General features: G+C 41.6%; 1 protein-coding gene across 8 annotated transcripts in view; it reads left to right on the top strand.

Annotated features, from left to right (window-relative positions):
• The window catches only part of prkcz (protein kinase C, zeta), a 643,052-nt gene extending 635,578 nt beyond the window's left edge, over positions 1-7,474 (top strand). For all 8 annotated transcript variants that reach the window (XM_038773788.1, XM_038773787.1, XM_038773793.1 and 5 more), the window contains one exon: positions 5,478-7,474. In XM_038773788.1, the coding sequence (XP_038629716.1) occupies positions 5,478-5,565 (88 nt within the window). In that variant the 3' untranslated portion in view covers positions 5,566-7,474. The remainder of the gene's footprint in view (positions 1-5,477) is intronic.
• Positions 7,475-16,381: the final 8,907 nt, after the last annotated feature.

Here is a 16,381-nt window from a genome sequence, read left to right as displayed (position 1 = left end):
GAACAAGTTACATGGTTCATATCACTTCAGAAAATAAAAATCACGTTACTTAAATGTCCTCCACGAATGCAAAAAAAATCACATTAGAACTCGGACAATTCTGCCTTATCATAGGGTTTTATTTTAACTTAGAGTACCCAATTATTTTTTTCCAATTAAGAGGCAATTTAGCGTGACCATTCCACCTAACCTGCATATCTCTAGGTCGATAGGCCATGCTAAATTGCCCCTTAATTGGAAAAAATGAATTGGGTACTCTAAATTAGGGGCTGGTTTAGCTCAGGGCTAAATCGCTGGCTTTTAAAGCAGACCAAGGCAGGCCAGCAACGCGTGTTCAATTCCCGTACCGGCCTCTCCAAACAGGCGCCGGAATGTGGCGACTAGGGGCTTTTCACAGTAACTTCATTTGAAGACTACTTGTGACAATAAGCGATTTTCATTTTTCATTTTCAAATTTATATTAAAAAAAAGATGTATGGTACCAAATATCTCAAGCCCACTTCTTTTTTGTCATTATTCAGTTTTCACAGCATACAATTAGTTTATTAGTACCCAATTTTTTTCCAAATTAAGGGGCAATTTAGCGTGGCCAATCCACCTACCCTGCACATCTTTGGGTTTGGGGGTGAGACCCACGCAGACACGGGGAGAATGTGCAAACTCCACACGGACAGTGACCCGGGGCCAAAATTGAACCAGGGTCCTCGGTGCCATGAAGCAGCAGTGCTAACCACTGTGCCACCATGCCACCCCTTCAATTTGTCTATTTTATATGAAATATGTACAATGAAGAGAACTTAGAAAACAGTTGAAAATCAACTAGCTTTATGGGTGAATTACTTCCAATTATAATCCTGTAAGATATTATTAATTTCAACACAGTGAAGATGTAAACACTCGACAATACCTATTCTAACTCATTCTTTCCCACGTCTGTAATCTAAATCGTTCCTTGCATCCCTCAGTTTCGCAACATTCATCCTGTATTCAACATTTTTTAAACCAAAACAACAAATGTATCTAGTCGGCAGTGTTGATGTGCTGTATCATGGTCCTTGAACCTTCACCTAGTCTTCTGAATAAAAAGCAGAAGTCTTTCAGTAGAAGCTGTTCAATTTCTTCATAGCAGTCAAATTTTAAAGGTTTTTAGTTTGTAAAGTGCTTGAGTTGAAAGAAATGAACCTTGAAATATTGTATTTTTACTTTACAAACAAATCTATGTAGCAGCTCCAACAAGAGGATGCATTCTGTCTCTCCTGAGAATCTCAAAGGTGGCTTTACAAGAAAATTATACTGAACCTTCAACAAGGAAAGCTGCATTAGATGTTCCAAGTCTCAATGACGTTTGTGTTAGTTGGGGACTTTATGACTTTTCCACAGTGCACTCACTTAAAAATAGATTGTGTCTATAACTAATACTGAACAGATCGAGTGAAATGTACAAAACAATCAAAGCATGTTAAGAGTACAAATTATAGTTCATCTTCAGATGCTTAATGTGCTCCACGTCTCCTTCTGCGCTCTGCAGGCAATACTTGTTGGTTAATACCCGAGGTAAAATCGTGCAGGGGGAATTAGGTACATTAAGTGCTCATACAAGAACAGCACCAATCATAATTCCACCCCTTTTGTGTTAAATACTCTCAGGACAAACAATTATTTTATTTTTGGTTTTGCCTTTTGAATTTTGAAAAACGGAAGAAGATATTTTTAACTTGAGGGTGGGATGCAAGTAAGGCATGACAATTAAATGCTATAATTATTACCATGCAGACACAATTTACAATCTCAAGTCTGTATCACATATCACATTAAAATTATAGTAGGATTAATACAAAATTCTTACCTGAGTCGTAAGTTTGAATCTCATTTCTACCAAAAAAGAAGAATCAGAACTGAGTCTAGGCCCAAGATTGGTAATATTAAAACTGATTACTTCCTCCAAGTACTCACAAGGGAAGTACTTCCCCAAACAGAGGTAACCAATGAGTTCATTAGAAATAAGATGGAGCCTTAGGCTCAAAAGACTTGAGACAACCTGCCAGTTTGGATGGTATTTATTCCAAAGCGCTGAATGAAACGAGGGAGATTCGTCAGTAATTGATGACCATTATGAGGGAATCACTGGTTTGGTGGTGGGTAAGGGGTGCAGGGGGAGAGGAAGGAAGCAAGGAAACAGGCAGGGACAGTTGATTGAAATAGGTATTGTGATGCCCAGATTTAGAGAGGGACATAAATGGCACACACAATGCAAGCTCATTGACCTCACCTCTATTCTGTCCAAATTAATTGAATTTGTACATTTGAGGTGTATTAAGATGGAGATGAGAATACATTTTTGAGGGTTGTGACTCTTTGGAACACGCCTTCCCCAGAGAGTGACGGAGGTAGGGTCAATATATTTTTAAGGCAAGGTAAACCGATTCTTGACTAACAAGGGAGTCAAAGGTTATCGGGGTGTAAGAGGAATGCGAATGCCCATAATCAGATCAGCTGTGATATTGAATGACAGAGCAGGCTCCAGGGCCCAAATGCTCGAGTCATGCTCCTAATTTGTTTGTTCATATGTATTGTATGCTAGCTCAATAAACAGTAGTCAAGATGGTATCTCAATTGAGTGAGGAAAGAACATCCCAAGTGGACTGTGTGGAAAACCTATGACTTAGTGCATCTTGAATTCCAAAAGACGTTTGTCCCAAAATTATTCAATGCAAAACTGTGAAGATTCAGGTGAACCCTTAAAGTGAAAATAATATGGTTGATGGACAGAATAACAACTACTGATCTGGAGGAGTTATGTTAAATGGGAACAGTAGTGTCGATGTCCTGGAGCTGGTGCTGTGTTGAATTAATTACCGTTTCTCAAAATATTTGACTTGTATTGGGAAGGTAGTGGAATTGGAGGAAGCAACTTAAAAACTAGAAAGTAAATGGATAAAATAGAAGTGTGGATGGATCGATTGCTGCTGAAATGTAATAGACCATGTGCAAACATAGCAGGTAGGATGGAAAAATAAGCAACTGCATGGTGTGAAATAGCTAAGATAAAAATAGAAAGCGATTAAATAAACCTCAACATAAATAATTCCAACATGTCACTTAAATTTGCTTAATATTGGACACAAGGGGTGGGATTCTCCGACCCCCCCCCCCCCCCCCCCCCCCCCCCAGGTCGGGTTGGAGAATCGCCGGGGGGGGGGGCGACGTGAATCCCGCCCCCGCCGGCTGCCGAATTCTCCAGCGCCGGGAATTTGGCGGGGCCGGGAATCGCGCCTCGCCGGTCAGCGGCTGCTGGCAGCGGTCCCCCAGCGATTCTCCGGCCCACGATGGGCCGAGTGGCTGCCCGTTTAAGGCTGGTCCCGCCGGAGTAAATGACAACAGGTACTTACCGGCGGGACCTGGCTGCCTCCAGGGTCCTCCGGGGGGGGGGGGGGGGGAGGTGCCCCCACTGCGGCCTGGCCCGCGTTCGGGGCCCGCCAATCCGCGGGCGGGCCTGTGCCATTGGGCACTCTATTCTTCCGCGTCAACTGCTGAGGACCTCCGTGATGGCCAACGCGGAGATGAGCCGCCCATGCGCTGGGATGGCGGCAACACACTCTGGCACTCCCGTGCATGCGCCAACTCGCGCCGGCCGGCGGAGGCCCTTCGGCGGCGGTTGATGTGGCGCCAAGCCACTTCCGCACCAGCCGGCACGGCGCAAACCACTCCGGCGCTGGCCTAGCCCCTGAAGGTGCAGAGGATTCCGCACCTTCGGGGCAGCCCGCCGCTGGAGTGGTTCACGCCACTCCTTCGCACCAGAATTGCCTGCTCCGCCAACTCCCGCAGAATCCTGCCCAAGATTCTGTTTCCCTGTACTTCTTCAATTGTACCTTTGCTCAGAACAATTCCAGTCATCCTCTGGTGTCTTGCTGGAATGCCCAAACTGCATTTGGAAACCTAGTCTGAGTATTTTTGTCTATGCAAGGCATCAACCCAATTCAATCTACATCTATCTCAATTCACAGCAACAATCAACAAAGCAAACAGTCCCAGGTTCGATCCCGCCTCTGGGTCACTGTCCGTGTGGAGTTTGCACATTCTCCCCGTGTTTGCGTGGGTTTTGCCCCCACAATCCAAAGATGTGCAGGCTAGGTGGATTGGCCACGCTAAATTGCCCCTTAATTGGAAAAATTTAATTGGGTACTCTAAATTTATCACAAAAAAAAACAAATAAACAGAAGTTAAACTAAATGGCCAAAGCAGCAGAAAACAAGAGGACACTGATTAAACTGCAGAGAGCTCTGGTCAGAGTACATCTGGTCACTGAAGCACAAGGCAGACATTGAAACGCCAGAAGCAGAGCAGCCACAAGCTCATCCCAGTGATGAAATAAGCCTGGAGGAAAGACATTGGAAAACTACATTTGGAATAAAACATTTATTCTGAGAGTAGGGAAAGAGGACACAAATTCAAACTTGTAACTCTAAGGTTGATATCAGGAAGTTTTTCTTCACACAGTATCTGAATACTTTGAATGGATTTTTGAGTAAATATCACAGCAAAAGCCCTGAATGCATTTAAAGCACAATTGGCCACTACATTGGGGGACTAGATTGCTTTGCGATTGGTGAACTAAAATGGGACAAATGATCAATTATTATCTTGTAATTTTATGGGGAGAGGCAGATCAAATGCTATTATCCTCAAATCTTCAAATCATTTACTGAAATAGATTAATCCCCGTGCAGATGAGAAAATCCGAATCTCAGACCACAATTTGTGTAGACAGTTATCAGTCGGTAAAATACAATTGCCCTCCGCCCTTGGGGTAAGCACATACAGGTAGAATTGGGTAAAAGACTGATTGACTAGGCTCACAAATGCAGATCAGGCACTTAAGCAAGATACCAAAGGCTGCCTATGGTACTGTTTTAAATAAAATGTGGAGCCTTGTAACGGTAAAATCGGGTGGGTACGAGGAACCCAAATGTTTTATCCAGTATTTTTTTTTTTTATAAATTTAGATTAGCCAATTATTTTTCCAATTAAGGGGCAATTTAGCGTGGCCAATCCACCTACTCTGCACATTTTTGGGTTGTGGGGGCGAAACCCACGCAGACACGGGGAGAACGTGCAAACTCCACACGGACAGTGACCCAGAGCCGGGATCGAACCTGGGACCTCAGCGCCGTGAGGCGGTTGTGCTAACCACTAGGCCACCGTGCTGCCCTTGTTTTATCCAGTATGAAGCAAAATTTAGGTTCTATGTACAAAAAGAAAAGATAATCTTGGTTTGTAACCACAAATCAGTGATGTGAGGTAACCGGCTACTATGAATGGTGATCAATACTGTGAATTTCCCAGGAGGTGAACTTTATTCCCCAAATTTCAGTCGTGCACAAACAGCGCTGACCTCAACTTAAGTTTGTTCAGAGATCATACTGAGCCCACCATTGTGTTTAAACATTGCTTCAGTGTCTTTTTTTCCATCCTTGCAGAGATGTAATAAAAAGAATTGACCAATCAGAATTTGAGGGGTTTGAATATATTAACCCTTTGCTGATGTCGTCAGAGGAAACCGTATGAACAAGCAGCATTTGGAAAGTGGAATTGTTTTGCCTAGTTCGTCAAAGGTCAGCTTCAGTGAGCTATGGACTCAACTTCGACTCTCCGGTTGGTGACTTTTTCCTTACCTACCTGCATGCAAGGTTGTGGATCTGGTGCAAGTTTTCCAAGAGTACTGCAAACCATGGTGACTGCTGCTGAACAATGAAAGTTATTTCAGTGGTAGTTTTGCACAAATAGCCACAGTTTCTCCTTATTTACTGGACATTGATTCAACTGGCATTTTGTTAGTGAAGGGAAGACTGCCTGATCCGTGCCTGCTTCCATGAAGGAATCTTCTTTTCATTCCCTCAAAACAAGGAATTATATGATGGCTTCTATGAAGGAACTTGGAGACACTGCACTTTTCTCTCTCTTTATAAGCAGACATTCAGAGGTTTAACCTCAAGAGAAAGAATGTACAATACTATATTATTTAAGAACAGTAGTATGGGTAACTACACCTAACCTGTGATTGCCTTTGGACAACTGGCTAATGTGATTTACAAACCACTGGCGCTAATCTATACATAAGCAATAATGAACAAGAAATCTGTGTTTTATTGGTCAATAATGTACACTTGGATTAATCTGGGTGTAATGTGCAGTACGGAGATATAATCCAGAAATACGTTATCAGTCACTGAATCACAGCTTCTTGTTAATTGCTGCTATATTATATAATGCCATGGAACAGCTGGACTTCAAATTTTAAAAAAAACAAGTGTTTTTATCTTATTGAATCTACAGGAGTGTGACGCAGCTATATGTGATCTGTGTTCATGATTATTCATCCAGATTTTTTAACTTGCACTTGTAAATTGAAACTAAAACTATTCTCCAGTCTGTTTTAGCTACTTGTTAGACTCACCAAACATCACTTGTTGGAACTCGTCATTTAGTTCTGTGATTGAGAGTGGGATTTGTTGCTTGCAAAGAAATGCAGAATGTAGTAGCATACGTCCTTCTCCCAAAAAAGTACATTAAACATGACAAAAGGGATTGTGTGTATTAGGAATAGTTACTCTGCTTTATACTGCATTTTAAAATCTGTAAGTAGTATAGGCCATCTTTGAACCCTGGATTCAATATTGCAACTAATGCCAATTAGCAGGCACTTTGAAAGTTAGTCTGAAATCCCTAATTTCTAGATTTCTGGCAACCAACAAACAAGCAAAGAAGTTTCATTTGTGTACCTGACATATTGTCCAAAAAGCCATAAAATGACACTGGGTATTTTTCCATCATCAGCTTTTTACATTCTCCATAATAACCTACAATTTATCTTTTATGTATAACTTTTTTAATTGAAATATGGCCAGTAATCCAGAATTTAGGGTTTTCCATGTGTGGATTCCAAAAATGTGTTCTGAGACAGTGAAGTGCCTAAATAAATGATCTGATATGTACTCTGTTAAAGATTGGATATAACCAGAATCCAGGATAACAATCTACAGGGATGCAGGAAAAAACAAGTATCAGGACTGTTGGAAGTGGAAATGTGACAACAATGTATAAACCTTATTTGAACTTATATTTTAAGTGTGTGATCTTTTCTGAAAGGAGAGAGAGGGTAAGTGGCTCCTGAATCATGTGTGTAAATTATCAAAAGATTAATATTTTATGGTATTGTGTTCTCGATTCCCTTGCCCCAGCCTGAAGAATGATAAAAGCTCCTCCCATTGCATTTGGTAAATAGCAGATTAGTTTGTGCATTCTGTACAAGAAAACATCTAATTACTACAATACTATGTAGAAATTACAAATTCAACATATTTTTACTGTGGGTTGAAGCCTGCTGCCTTGAATTGATTACATACTAATTTAACCCTTCAAATACTGAGTAGGTGTAAGAAATTCCCAGAACAGTACTAATAAAATGCTCTCAAGATTGAATTTTCTTTTGCTAGTTATGGATATTTCCTCTCTCTCTCATTCTCTTTGTTGGAAATGTGCAAAAGGGCAATGTACTGTTGGGACTGTTGGGTGAAGGATTTATACCCAAAATGTTGACCTTTTTTCTAGATTTGCTGTATTTCTGTTGTTCACAAATGTGCAATGCTGTTTAATCCAAAACAAAATTATTGGATTGACAGAAGCCTTGGATTCAAGCGAGCTTCAGAACAGTTTGCTCAAACCTAAATTGAAGTTTCTAGCAGGTGATGAAATTCGTGCACACACTTTCACTTACTACCTTTTATTTAAATCAAATGATCCATGGCATTATATACAATGGCTGGTACTGCACAGATCTTAGCCAATCAGATTTTAACCATCTGATCTACGACATTACCTAATATTAAGCCAGCTGCCAAGTGTGGGTGTCTATATACAGATTGAATTGTAAAGCAGTAGTTTCTTTCTGTTGCCAAATACACCTCCAGTTGCAAGTTCATTCCTCTCCATTTTTGCTATGTAAGTGTTTGTGTGTGTCATTAAGACTGATTATATCGTGCTGAGGGGGAAAAAATTATATTTTACGTATTCCAATTTTTAAATTTGAAAATGATGAAGGATGTGATCTAAATGTATGCTAATATGTTTTCATGGTCAGGCTAAATGGATGTATAATCTCCAACGGCAATACCGATAAAAGAGTGAGATTATATTCAGTGTTGAATCAGAGCAAATACTGGGAATAGTTTTGATTTTATCCTTCCTTCTCTTTTTAATTACTATAAAAATATAAACAATAACAAACAAGCACAGAGCCAAGGCTACTTGGAATCCAAATTCTATTTAAAGACATTTTTTCTCAAACAGAAAATGCTGGACATGCACAGAAAGTAAAGTCAGCATTTGAAAGAGAATATTTCAGGTATGACCCTTAATTTACATGGAATGATTATATTCTGTGGCAAAGATCATTCACAGTAGGTGCCATCTTCAGTAACCTATCAGGAAAATGTTAATAAAATGAACCAAGTATCTGACTGGACAACATTTATCACAGCCAGGCCTCCCATTAATTCTGCCAAATGTGTAGACTAATTTCCTTCACAAATTAATTTTCTTCCTCCATATTCAATCCACTTGTATCCCCGGCCCTGCCCCTTGTATTTTCTTCCTATCAAGCTGAAAAAAATCACAACTGTCCATCTTACTGCAGCAAACACTTACAAATTATATCTGTTATTACTTCTCACTAGTATTGGCAGTGCCATAAATCATGTGTCACTGGGTTCACGTCGTGGACACGATTCTCCCAAAAAATTACTAAATGTAATTTAGGGTGAGTTTGACAGGATGTTTCCCACTGGCTTTTTGGGTGAGATCCAGACTGGTAATCACCCACACATTCATTATTTTGGGCCTTGGGAGTTTCTACCTGGTCTGGCTAGCTCACACTCAGAATTTATTTCTGCAGTGGGGAACTGAACTCACCGGCGAGACCGGCTCCTCTGAGATCAGGACGCCATTTTGAAAGGAAGCCGTGATCTCTAAGTGAGATTGAAGGTCCCCCGTTCCCCCCCACCCTCAGACAATGTCACCACCCGCAGATAATGCCATTACCCACTCCCCTCTCTCCCAAGTGAACACACCATGCTGTGGGATCACTGAGGGCCCGCAGTCCAACCTTTCTGACAGCCCTTCATTCCCCCCGTCCAACCCTTCAAACCTCCCTTTTATGGGCATGGCCCTGACCCTTGGAAGTGCTGCAAGGTTGAAACTGCCTGCTCTGACTACCTGAGGGACTCCAATGGCCTCTGATACCCCAGATTGAACATCATGCCTGGTCTCTGCTTGTGGAGACTAGTACTAATTGGTGCCCAATTGAGACCACACTAGTGACTCCCGGGAGCCGGAAGAATGCAGCTTCAAATAGGCCGTGCATATTTAAATGAATGATTATGTGGGTGATCCAGATTGTGCCAGGCGCCGCAGGTCGGGTGACCCACACGGTTTTGCGCCCAGCGCGAAGACCGATTTGGACCTCCCCTGCAATGCTCCTGGTGCAACGAGATCAGCGCCAGGAGCAACGGGGTTGCACAGTCTTCCCCCATATCTTGATTGGCAATGGAGCAGTTGCCATTTATTTTTAATCCCTTAAGAAAACTTGTTCTAAAGGTGCACTGGTGGAAACATTGCCTCTTGCCTTTATTTCACCCATCCTGAAACCCAATCATGAGAATGATGGTACAAAAAGGCTCCAACTAAATGTTCAGTGACCATGAAGGTAGGTGTGATTGTATAACAAAATGTTTGATGTGCAATCCAATTCTACTGCAGAACAGTTGAGCCTGCACTATAGCCTATTAGATAATTAGACTATCAGTGATAGCCAGCTTTTTTTTAAAATTAAAAATCCAAGCACAGAAGGGTGGCCTCTTTGGCCCTTTTAGTCTGTTTCTCTGCTAGCTGGAAAGCTATCTACTCCAAATCAATTTTCCCTGTTTCTAACTTCCCCTTAATTTGATCCCTTGGGAGTTTATACAAATGTGACTTGGAGGGCAGCACGGTGGCGCAGTGGTTAGCCCTGCAGCCTCACGCCGCTGAGTTCCCAGGTTCGATCCTGGCTCTGGGTCACCATCCGTCTGCAGTTTGCACATTCTCCCCGTGTTTGCGTGGGTTTCGCCCCCACAACCCAAAGATGTGCAGAGTAGGTGGAATGGCCATGCTAAATTGTCCCTTCATTGGAAAAAAAATAATTGGGTACTCTAAATTTAAGAAATAAATAAATGTGACTTCGATGGTTTGGATATGTTCTATGTTGGTTGGTTTTTTTAAAAACTTTTTTTTCTTTATCATTTATTTGCAAATGTCATAGTCATAATGGCACAGCATCCATTTGTCCCATCAAATCCATGCCAGCACTCTGCAGAGCAATCCAATCAATGCCTGTGGCCCTGTTATGTTTATTTCCCTGAATGCTCATCCAGTTTCACCTTGAAATCAGTAATCATCTCCACTTCCTTCACCCTTGTTGGCAGCAAGTTCCAGGTTATTGCCACTCGCTGCAAAAATCATTCTTCCTCACTTGTCAGCTTGTCCCCTGGTTCCTGCATCATTAGCTAATGGAAAGTTTTTCTTTATCGACCATATCTAAACCAATCATAATCTTTTATATCTCTATCAGATTTCCCCTCAATCTCCAAGGAAAATAACCCCAGGTTCTCCAACTTACCTTGTAGCTAAAATGCCTCATTCTTGATGTTGTTTTGGTAAATCTCCTCTGCACCCTTTCAAGGACCCTATGTTCTTTCTGAAGTGTGGTGACCAAAACTGGACATATAGTTTATCATTGAATATTACACCCATCCACCCCCATAAACAATATGTGTCACTACTCCCATGTGCCTGTTTTCCTAAATGCTCATCTGAACTAAATAAACCTTCTTAACGCCACTAAAATCTGTGAGCTTCCATTTTGATCAATCATCACAATCAATAATTGTGTATAAATTATTTGGGACATGCTGGGAAAAGAATAGAAAGTGTTGCAGAGAAAGAATAAACCTGTAGCCTGGTCTGCTCCAAACTGCTACCAAGACCTCAGCTTTACCAGCGATGTACAATTCATTTTAGCAAATTCTCAAATTATATTCTGTCTACAGACCATTTTGTGTGGAAAACTGCAATGGGAGCCTGCCTGAGGAAAAATAAATCAGTTTGGTCTGACCTGTGTAAAAAAAAAAATTAATACAATTCTGGTGCAAGTGTACAGTGGTCTAATTTTGATTAGTCCTTGATGAAAAATTAGAGCTAATTTAATGATTGTAAAATAGTGAGATGTTCATTGTAGTTATTTTGTATATGGCAGTTGATTTATGGGTGTGAATTGTACTGTTCTTGCCTATTCTCATAAAAAAAGCTAATTTTTAAAAACATTCTGACGGCTTGTGTTCCACTCGAGGCCAATTTTTATTGTATAGCTATTGATTGAATTAATCAATAATGCCAGTAAGATACAGGACTATCCTCGCACATCTGAATTAAACATTTTACTTAAAGTATAACAAAATCAATTCCATATTTAGTTTATGCTTTCAGTGGGTTTCAGCAGGTTCTACAAGCGTTATTTATATGCTTTCAATATTTTGATATTCATTAGCAGGTACTGCAACTCCAGGACGTCTAGTGTAAGAGTTGGATTTGGTGGAGCCTTTGAGAGGAACAGTGCTTTTCAAAGTAGTTTCTCCATTTTGTGGATCCTTCAGAAATAAAATTCTGGAAGATCATGAATGAATGAAATCACAGGCGTGTGTTGTGTTATTAAATTTGGAATAACACAAGCTGCCACTTGATGCAGTTTTGAGTAAAAGATGCTCCAAACTTTGAAGTGAGTTCAATGTGTTTTATTGAACTATTAGCACAGTTCTCAATGGGTTCGACTCTCTGCTAATCTAAATGTAGTAACTCAGTCTAACTGAACCAGCCTTGCTCTAAGCCACGTGCTGGGGTGTGATGCTGAGGATACACCCTGTCTCACTCCATAGACGTTGGTCAGTGGAAAGAGGTGGGGTGTGAATGCTTCATCCCTTTTATAGTGAGATACCACCCCTGAGTGTCCTGACTGCTCATTGGTCGTGTCCTATTCTATGTGTTCATTAGCTGCATGTTTGCATATCATGACAGCGTGGAGAGTTGAGTTGAGCAAGGAGGTGCTTATGTTTCATTTTGTAGAAAAGTACCTTTTTAACAAAAGTTGAACATTTTTTACACATTCAGATCCAGATAAAGGTGGAACGTTTTTAAGCAATTTTGTTTTCAAATGGGAACTGCAAATGGAAAGGGGGAGGAATCTTGAAAATGCAAAATGTTACATTTTTTCCAGTCCGTCAACATCTGAAAAGATTCTGATGACTGGTATTTACCCTTCACAAGCTCTGTCCAGTGTCGACTTTTTGGTGGATCACAGACTGGCCCTGGAGTATTAAAACCGGTCCTGTGAGATCCTTGAAAATTTACAATATTTTCTGTTTTTATTCCAAAACTAGATTTGTAAAGTATACTTTCTGCTCCTTTCGATTGTACAAAATTCTTGATTCAATAATTAAGAAGCACCACTCAGTGCATCCAGGTCCTGTACTTGTATTACAGGGTATATATAAAGTACCATCCAAGCACAAAATATTGGCCAAGTATTAAAATTCAGGACAATAACATGCCAGCTTCCATTCTGAGACAGCTGACAAGCAGTGCTTGTTTTGAGTGTCTCTGGTGTTTCCTGTTGAAACACAGTTTTGTGACTGGGATATTTGCCAAGGGTTTTCAAGACAGAGAAAGGAAAAACAGGCTCCAGAGACTCAACAACTTTCTCAAATTTCTGATTGAGTAGCTAGTTATAAGAAAGATGACAAGAAGGCAGTGACCCAAAAACCCAGTCAATAGCAAGAGTTTTTTGGCTGGGGAGAATGTGCTCAAATTACCAGAAAAACCAATAGCAATGAAGACTGTTCCAGTTTTGTCACTCAGAGCAAACTATTGAAGGGAACAGCCCATCCGTCAAGCATAGCTTGGTGTCCAATGCTGTCGTCATTTTGTAGTAGGCCATTCTTATTCCCAATCGTGCTCCGATCAGAGAATGCATACAGTTCAGAAGGAGGCCATTCGGCCCATTGTGTCTGCACCAACCCTCTGAAAGAGCACCCTATCTCCGTAACCCCCACCCAATCTTTGGACACTAAGGGGGCAATTTAGCATAGCCAATCCACCTAACCTGCACATCTTTGGACGGTAGGAGGAAATCTGAGCACCCAAAGGAAGCCCACGCAGACATGGAGAGAACTTGCAGACTCCACACAGACTTCCCCAAGGCTGGAATTGCACCGGGCCTCAAGCACTGTGAGGCAGCAGTGCTACCCACTGTGCCAATCATGGAAATTATAACACAGAAATAGTTATGTAGTGCTAGATCTTCAACTTGAGCTAGCTACAGTAATTTTTTTATATAAATTTAAAATACCCAATTCTTTTCTTTTCCAATTAAGGGACAATTTAGCATGGCCAATCCACCTACCCTTCACATCTTAGGGTTGTGAAGGTGAGACCTGTCGTGTTAAGCACAGTAAGATAACATGGGCTGCAACTGGATGCAGCTTTACCTGAGAGATACTCCACACCTTGAAGTTAGTTCAATATGTTTTATTGAACTTGTCACACAGTTAGCTCAATCCTCTGTGAGTTTGACTCTCTGCTAACCTAGTGTGATTAATCTGTCTGACTGAACCAGACTAGCTCTTAGCCACGTGCTGTAGCAGTTATATATGTACGCCCTGACTCACACTGTAGATGTCACCAGTGGAAAGAGACGGAGTGCGAGTGCCACGTGCCTTTTATAGTGGGAAACCACCCCCAAGTGTTCTGCCTGCTGATTGGTTATGTCCTGTTCTCTGTATTCATTAGCTGCCTGTTTGTATCTCATAATATGCATGTCTGCATATCATGACAAACCCACGCAAACACTGGGAGAATGAGCAAACTCCACACAAACAGTGACCCAGCGCCATGATCGAACCCGGGTCCTCGGCGCCATGAGGCAGCAGTGCCAACCACTGCACCACCATGCAGCCCATTACCCTAATCTTCATTCCTTGCCCATTCTCATATGCTACATATTTTCCCTTTTCAAATACTTGTTCGATTACCAGAGTTTATATTAAAGATACTGAACAAACAAATGGAGGATTGGACAACAGTAAGTTTAGAAGATTCACTATTACAATAGTCAAGATTAATATTTTATTGATGCCTGTAAAAAAAAAGGCACTGTATGATGTGTTCCATGTTCAAACAGATGCACAGACCTCTGGACTGATGACAGGGTTTATGCATAGTCTTAGCATTTTGGCTTTTACCTACCTAGGGTATGGGGAACAGTTAGCTTAGATGGCTAGCATGTGGTTCAGGATAACAACAACAGCACACATTCAATTGTTGTTCTATCTGAGATGAATTTGGGAGTTGTCTTCTCAACCTGCTGTGAGAGGGGAAGGCAATAGCAAACCACCAGACTAAAACTGCCAAGAAAACAGCTTGGGATGAAGTGTTACAGACTACGAGTCAAGGACCAGCCCTTGGGCAGAGTATACATGACATCACTACCTAAGCTATTGTGAAAAGAGTGGAGAAAGGTATCTGAGCCCACATCCCACTTTGGACAACATGTTGAGAAGCCAAACAGGAAAGTTTGTATTTTTAATGTTTCCAGGCACTGTTAGAACTTTCAGTTCAACTTTTAAGCAACAACGCAACAGTTATTTTCTACATAAATGAGGGGCACACAATCCAATATTTCTTGCTTGGTCAACTAAAAAGAACCAGGCTCCGGGTTGGAATTAGCCTACAGAGGCAGGTACCTCAGGCAGGCAAGTTCACAACTCACTAGATCTGCCTCAGTAAAATACAAAATACCCAAAACATGTGATTTTTTTTGTCTGGGTGAACAGGTGCATGGTAAGTTGGGCATGCTGACCCTGGAAGCAGAACACAGTTAGTCACAGGGGTGGCAAGTGCTGAGGCAAGCCAGGTAAAAAGTGCACTGGGTTCTCTGGGATTTTGGCCTTGTTGCTTTACAAACTGTTAAGCCTTATAAAGGTACGGTAAAGTCGCCTCAGTCCCAAATGACCGTAGGCTGAGGGGGAGAGCTGACTGGTGGTGGCTTAACCTGAGGATCACCATACCTCAGGCGACGGGCAAATTTGAGAAGGCAAAGCCTTCATGAATAACCTCAGCTGCTACAGGAATTGAATGTGCACTGCTGGCGTTCTCATCACAAACCAGCTTTCTAGCCCACTGAGCTAAACTGGCCCGCAGGTTCTGTCGCCCTCGCCTTTCAGCCTCCCTCACTGCATCTGGCCCCTCATACCCTCAACGGGAACTCATGCCCCTAATCCACTTCTCCACATGGCCCGTCATACTCTCCATGCACCCTTCATGGCCACTCATCCAACATTCACGATGGGCAGACCTCAGGAGCCATGTGATCATTTTAAAAAAAAAACTTAAAGTACTCAATCTTTTCCCCCCAATTAAGCGGCATTTTAACATGGCCAATCCACCTACCATGCACATCTTTTTGGGGGTTTGTTGGGGTGAGACCCACACCGACACGGAAGAATAAGAAAACTCCACAAAGACAGTGACCGGGATCCAACCCGGCCCTCTGCGCCATGAGGCAGCAGTGCTAACCAGAAATTCATTTCTAACAATACAGCTCTCACTCCTACACACCGATACTGAAACAAATCATTCATAGAATCAATTCACTGCTTTTAAATCTTGTGATCAATTTCTTATAAAAACAATTTTCTATTCCAACCTCACATCAAAGACAGCTAATCCTTCAACATTCTCTTTAAGCTGTCAATCAAACTCTGAACCACTGCTGAGATAATTGTAGATTTTGAAACTCTGCTAAGCGTTCATTATTATATGATGGTGCTTGGGGAAATGTTAGCAAAGAGTTCTATTGAAAATGCATGACCAAAATGCTACTGTCAGTCTTGTCACCTGTCGATCAAAAAAGACCAGCAGAGTTTTTAAACTCTCACTGAGAATTGCAGCGTTTTTTATGTTTAAACAGCAAGCATCATGACAGTTCTACAAACCTTACTCTCCCTTCAAGAGTGTTTATGACAACTCCGTCAGTTCATGACTCTCACACTATGGGTAAGACCCTTGCAACGTTGAAAGTGGGTCCTCACTGAACTCAGCACCAAATTCAAATGGCCCTGCTGAATTCAGGTTTTCCTTCTGTGTGAATAATGTCCAGCCTCCTTTCCCCATCAGCAAAAATTGGATTTGTCGGGGATGGGACTTGTGCTTTCTGGGCCTGTCCACCATTTTTAAAGATCTG

This window comes from Scyliorhinus canicula, chromosome 16, assembly GCF_902713615.1.
Source record: "Scyliorhinus canicula chromosome 16, sScyCan1.1, whole genome shotgun sequence".
NCBI classification, from domain to species: Eukaryota; Metazoa; Chordata; class Chondrichthyes; order Carcharhiniformes; family Scyliorhinidae; genus Scyliorhinus; species Scyliorhinus canicula.
Note: the sequence above shows the minus strand (reverse complement) of the source record. Positions and strands in the feature narration are given on the sequence as shown.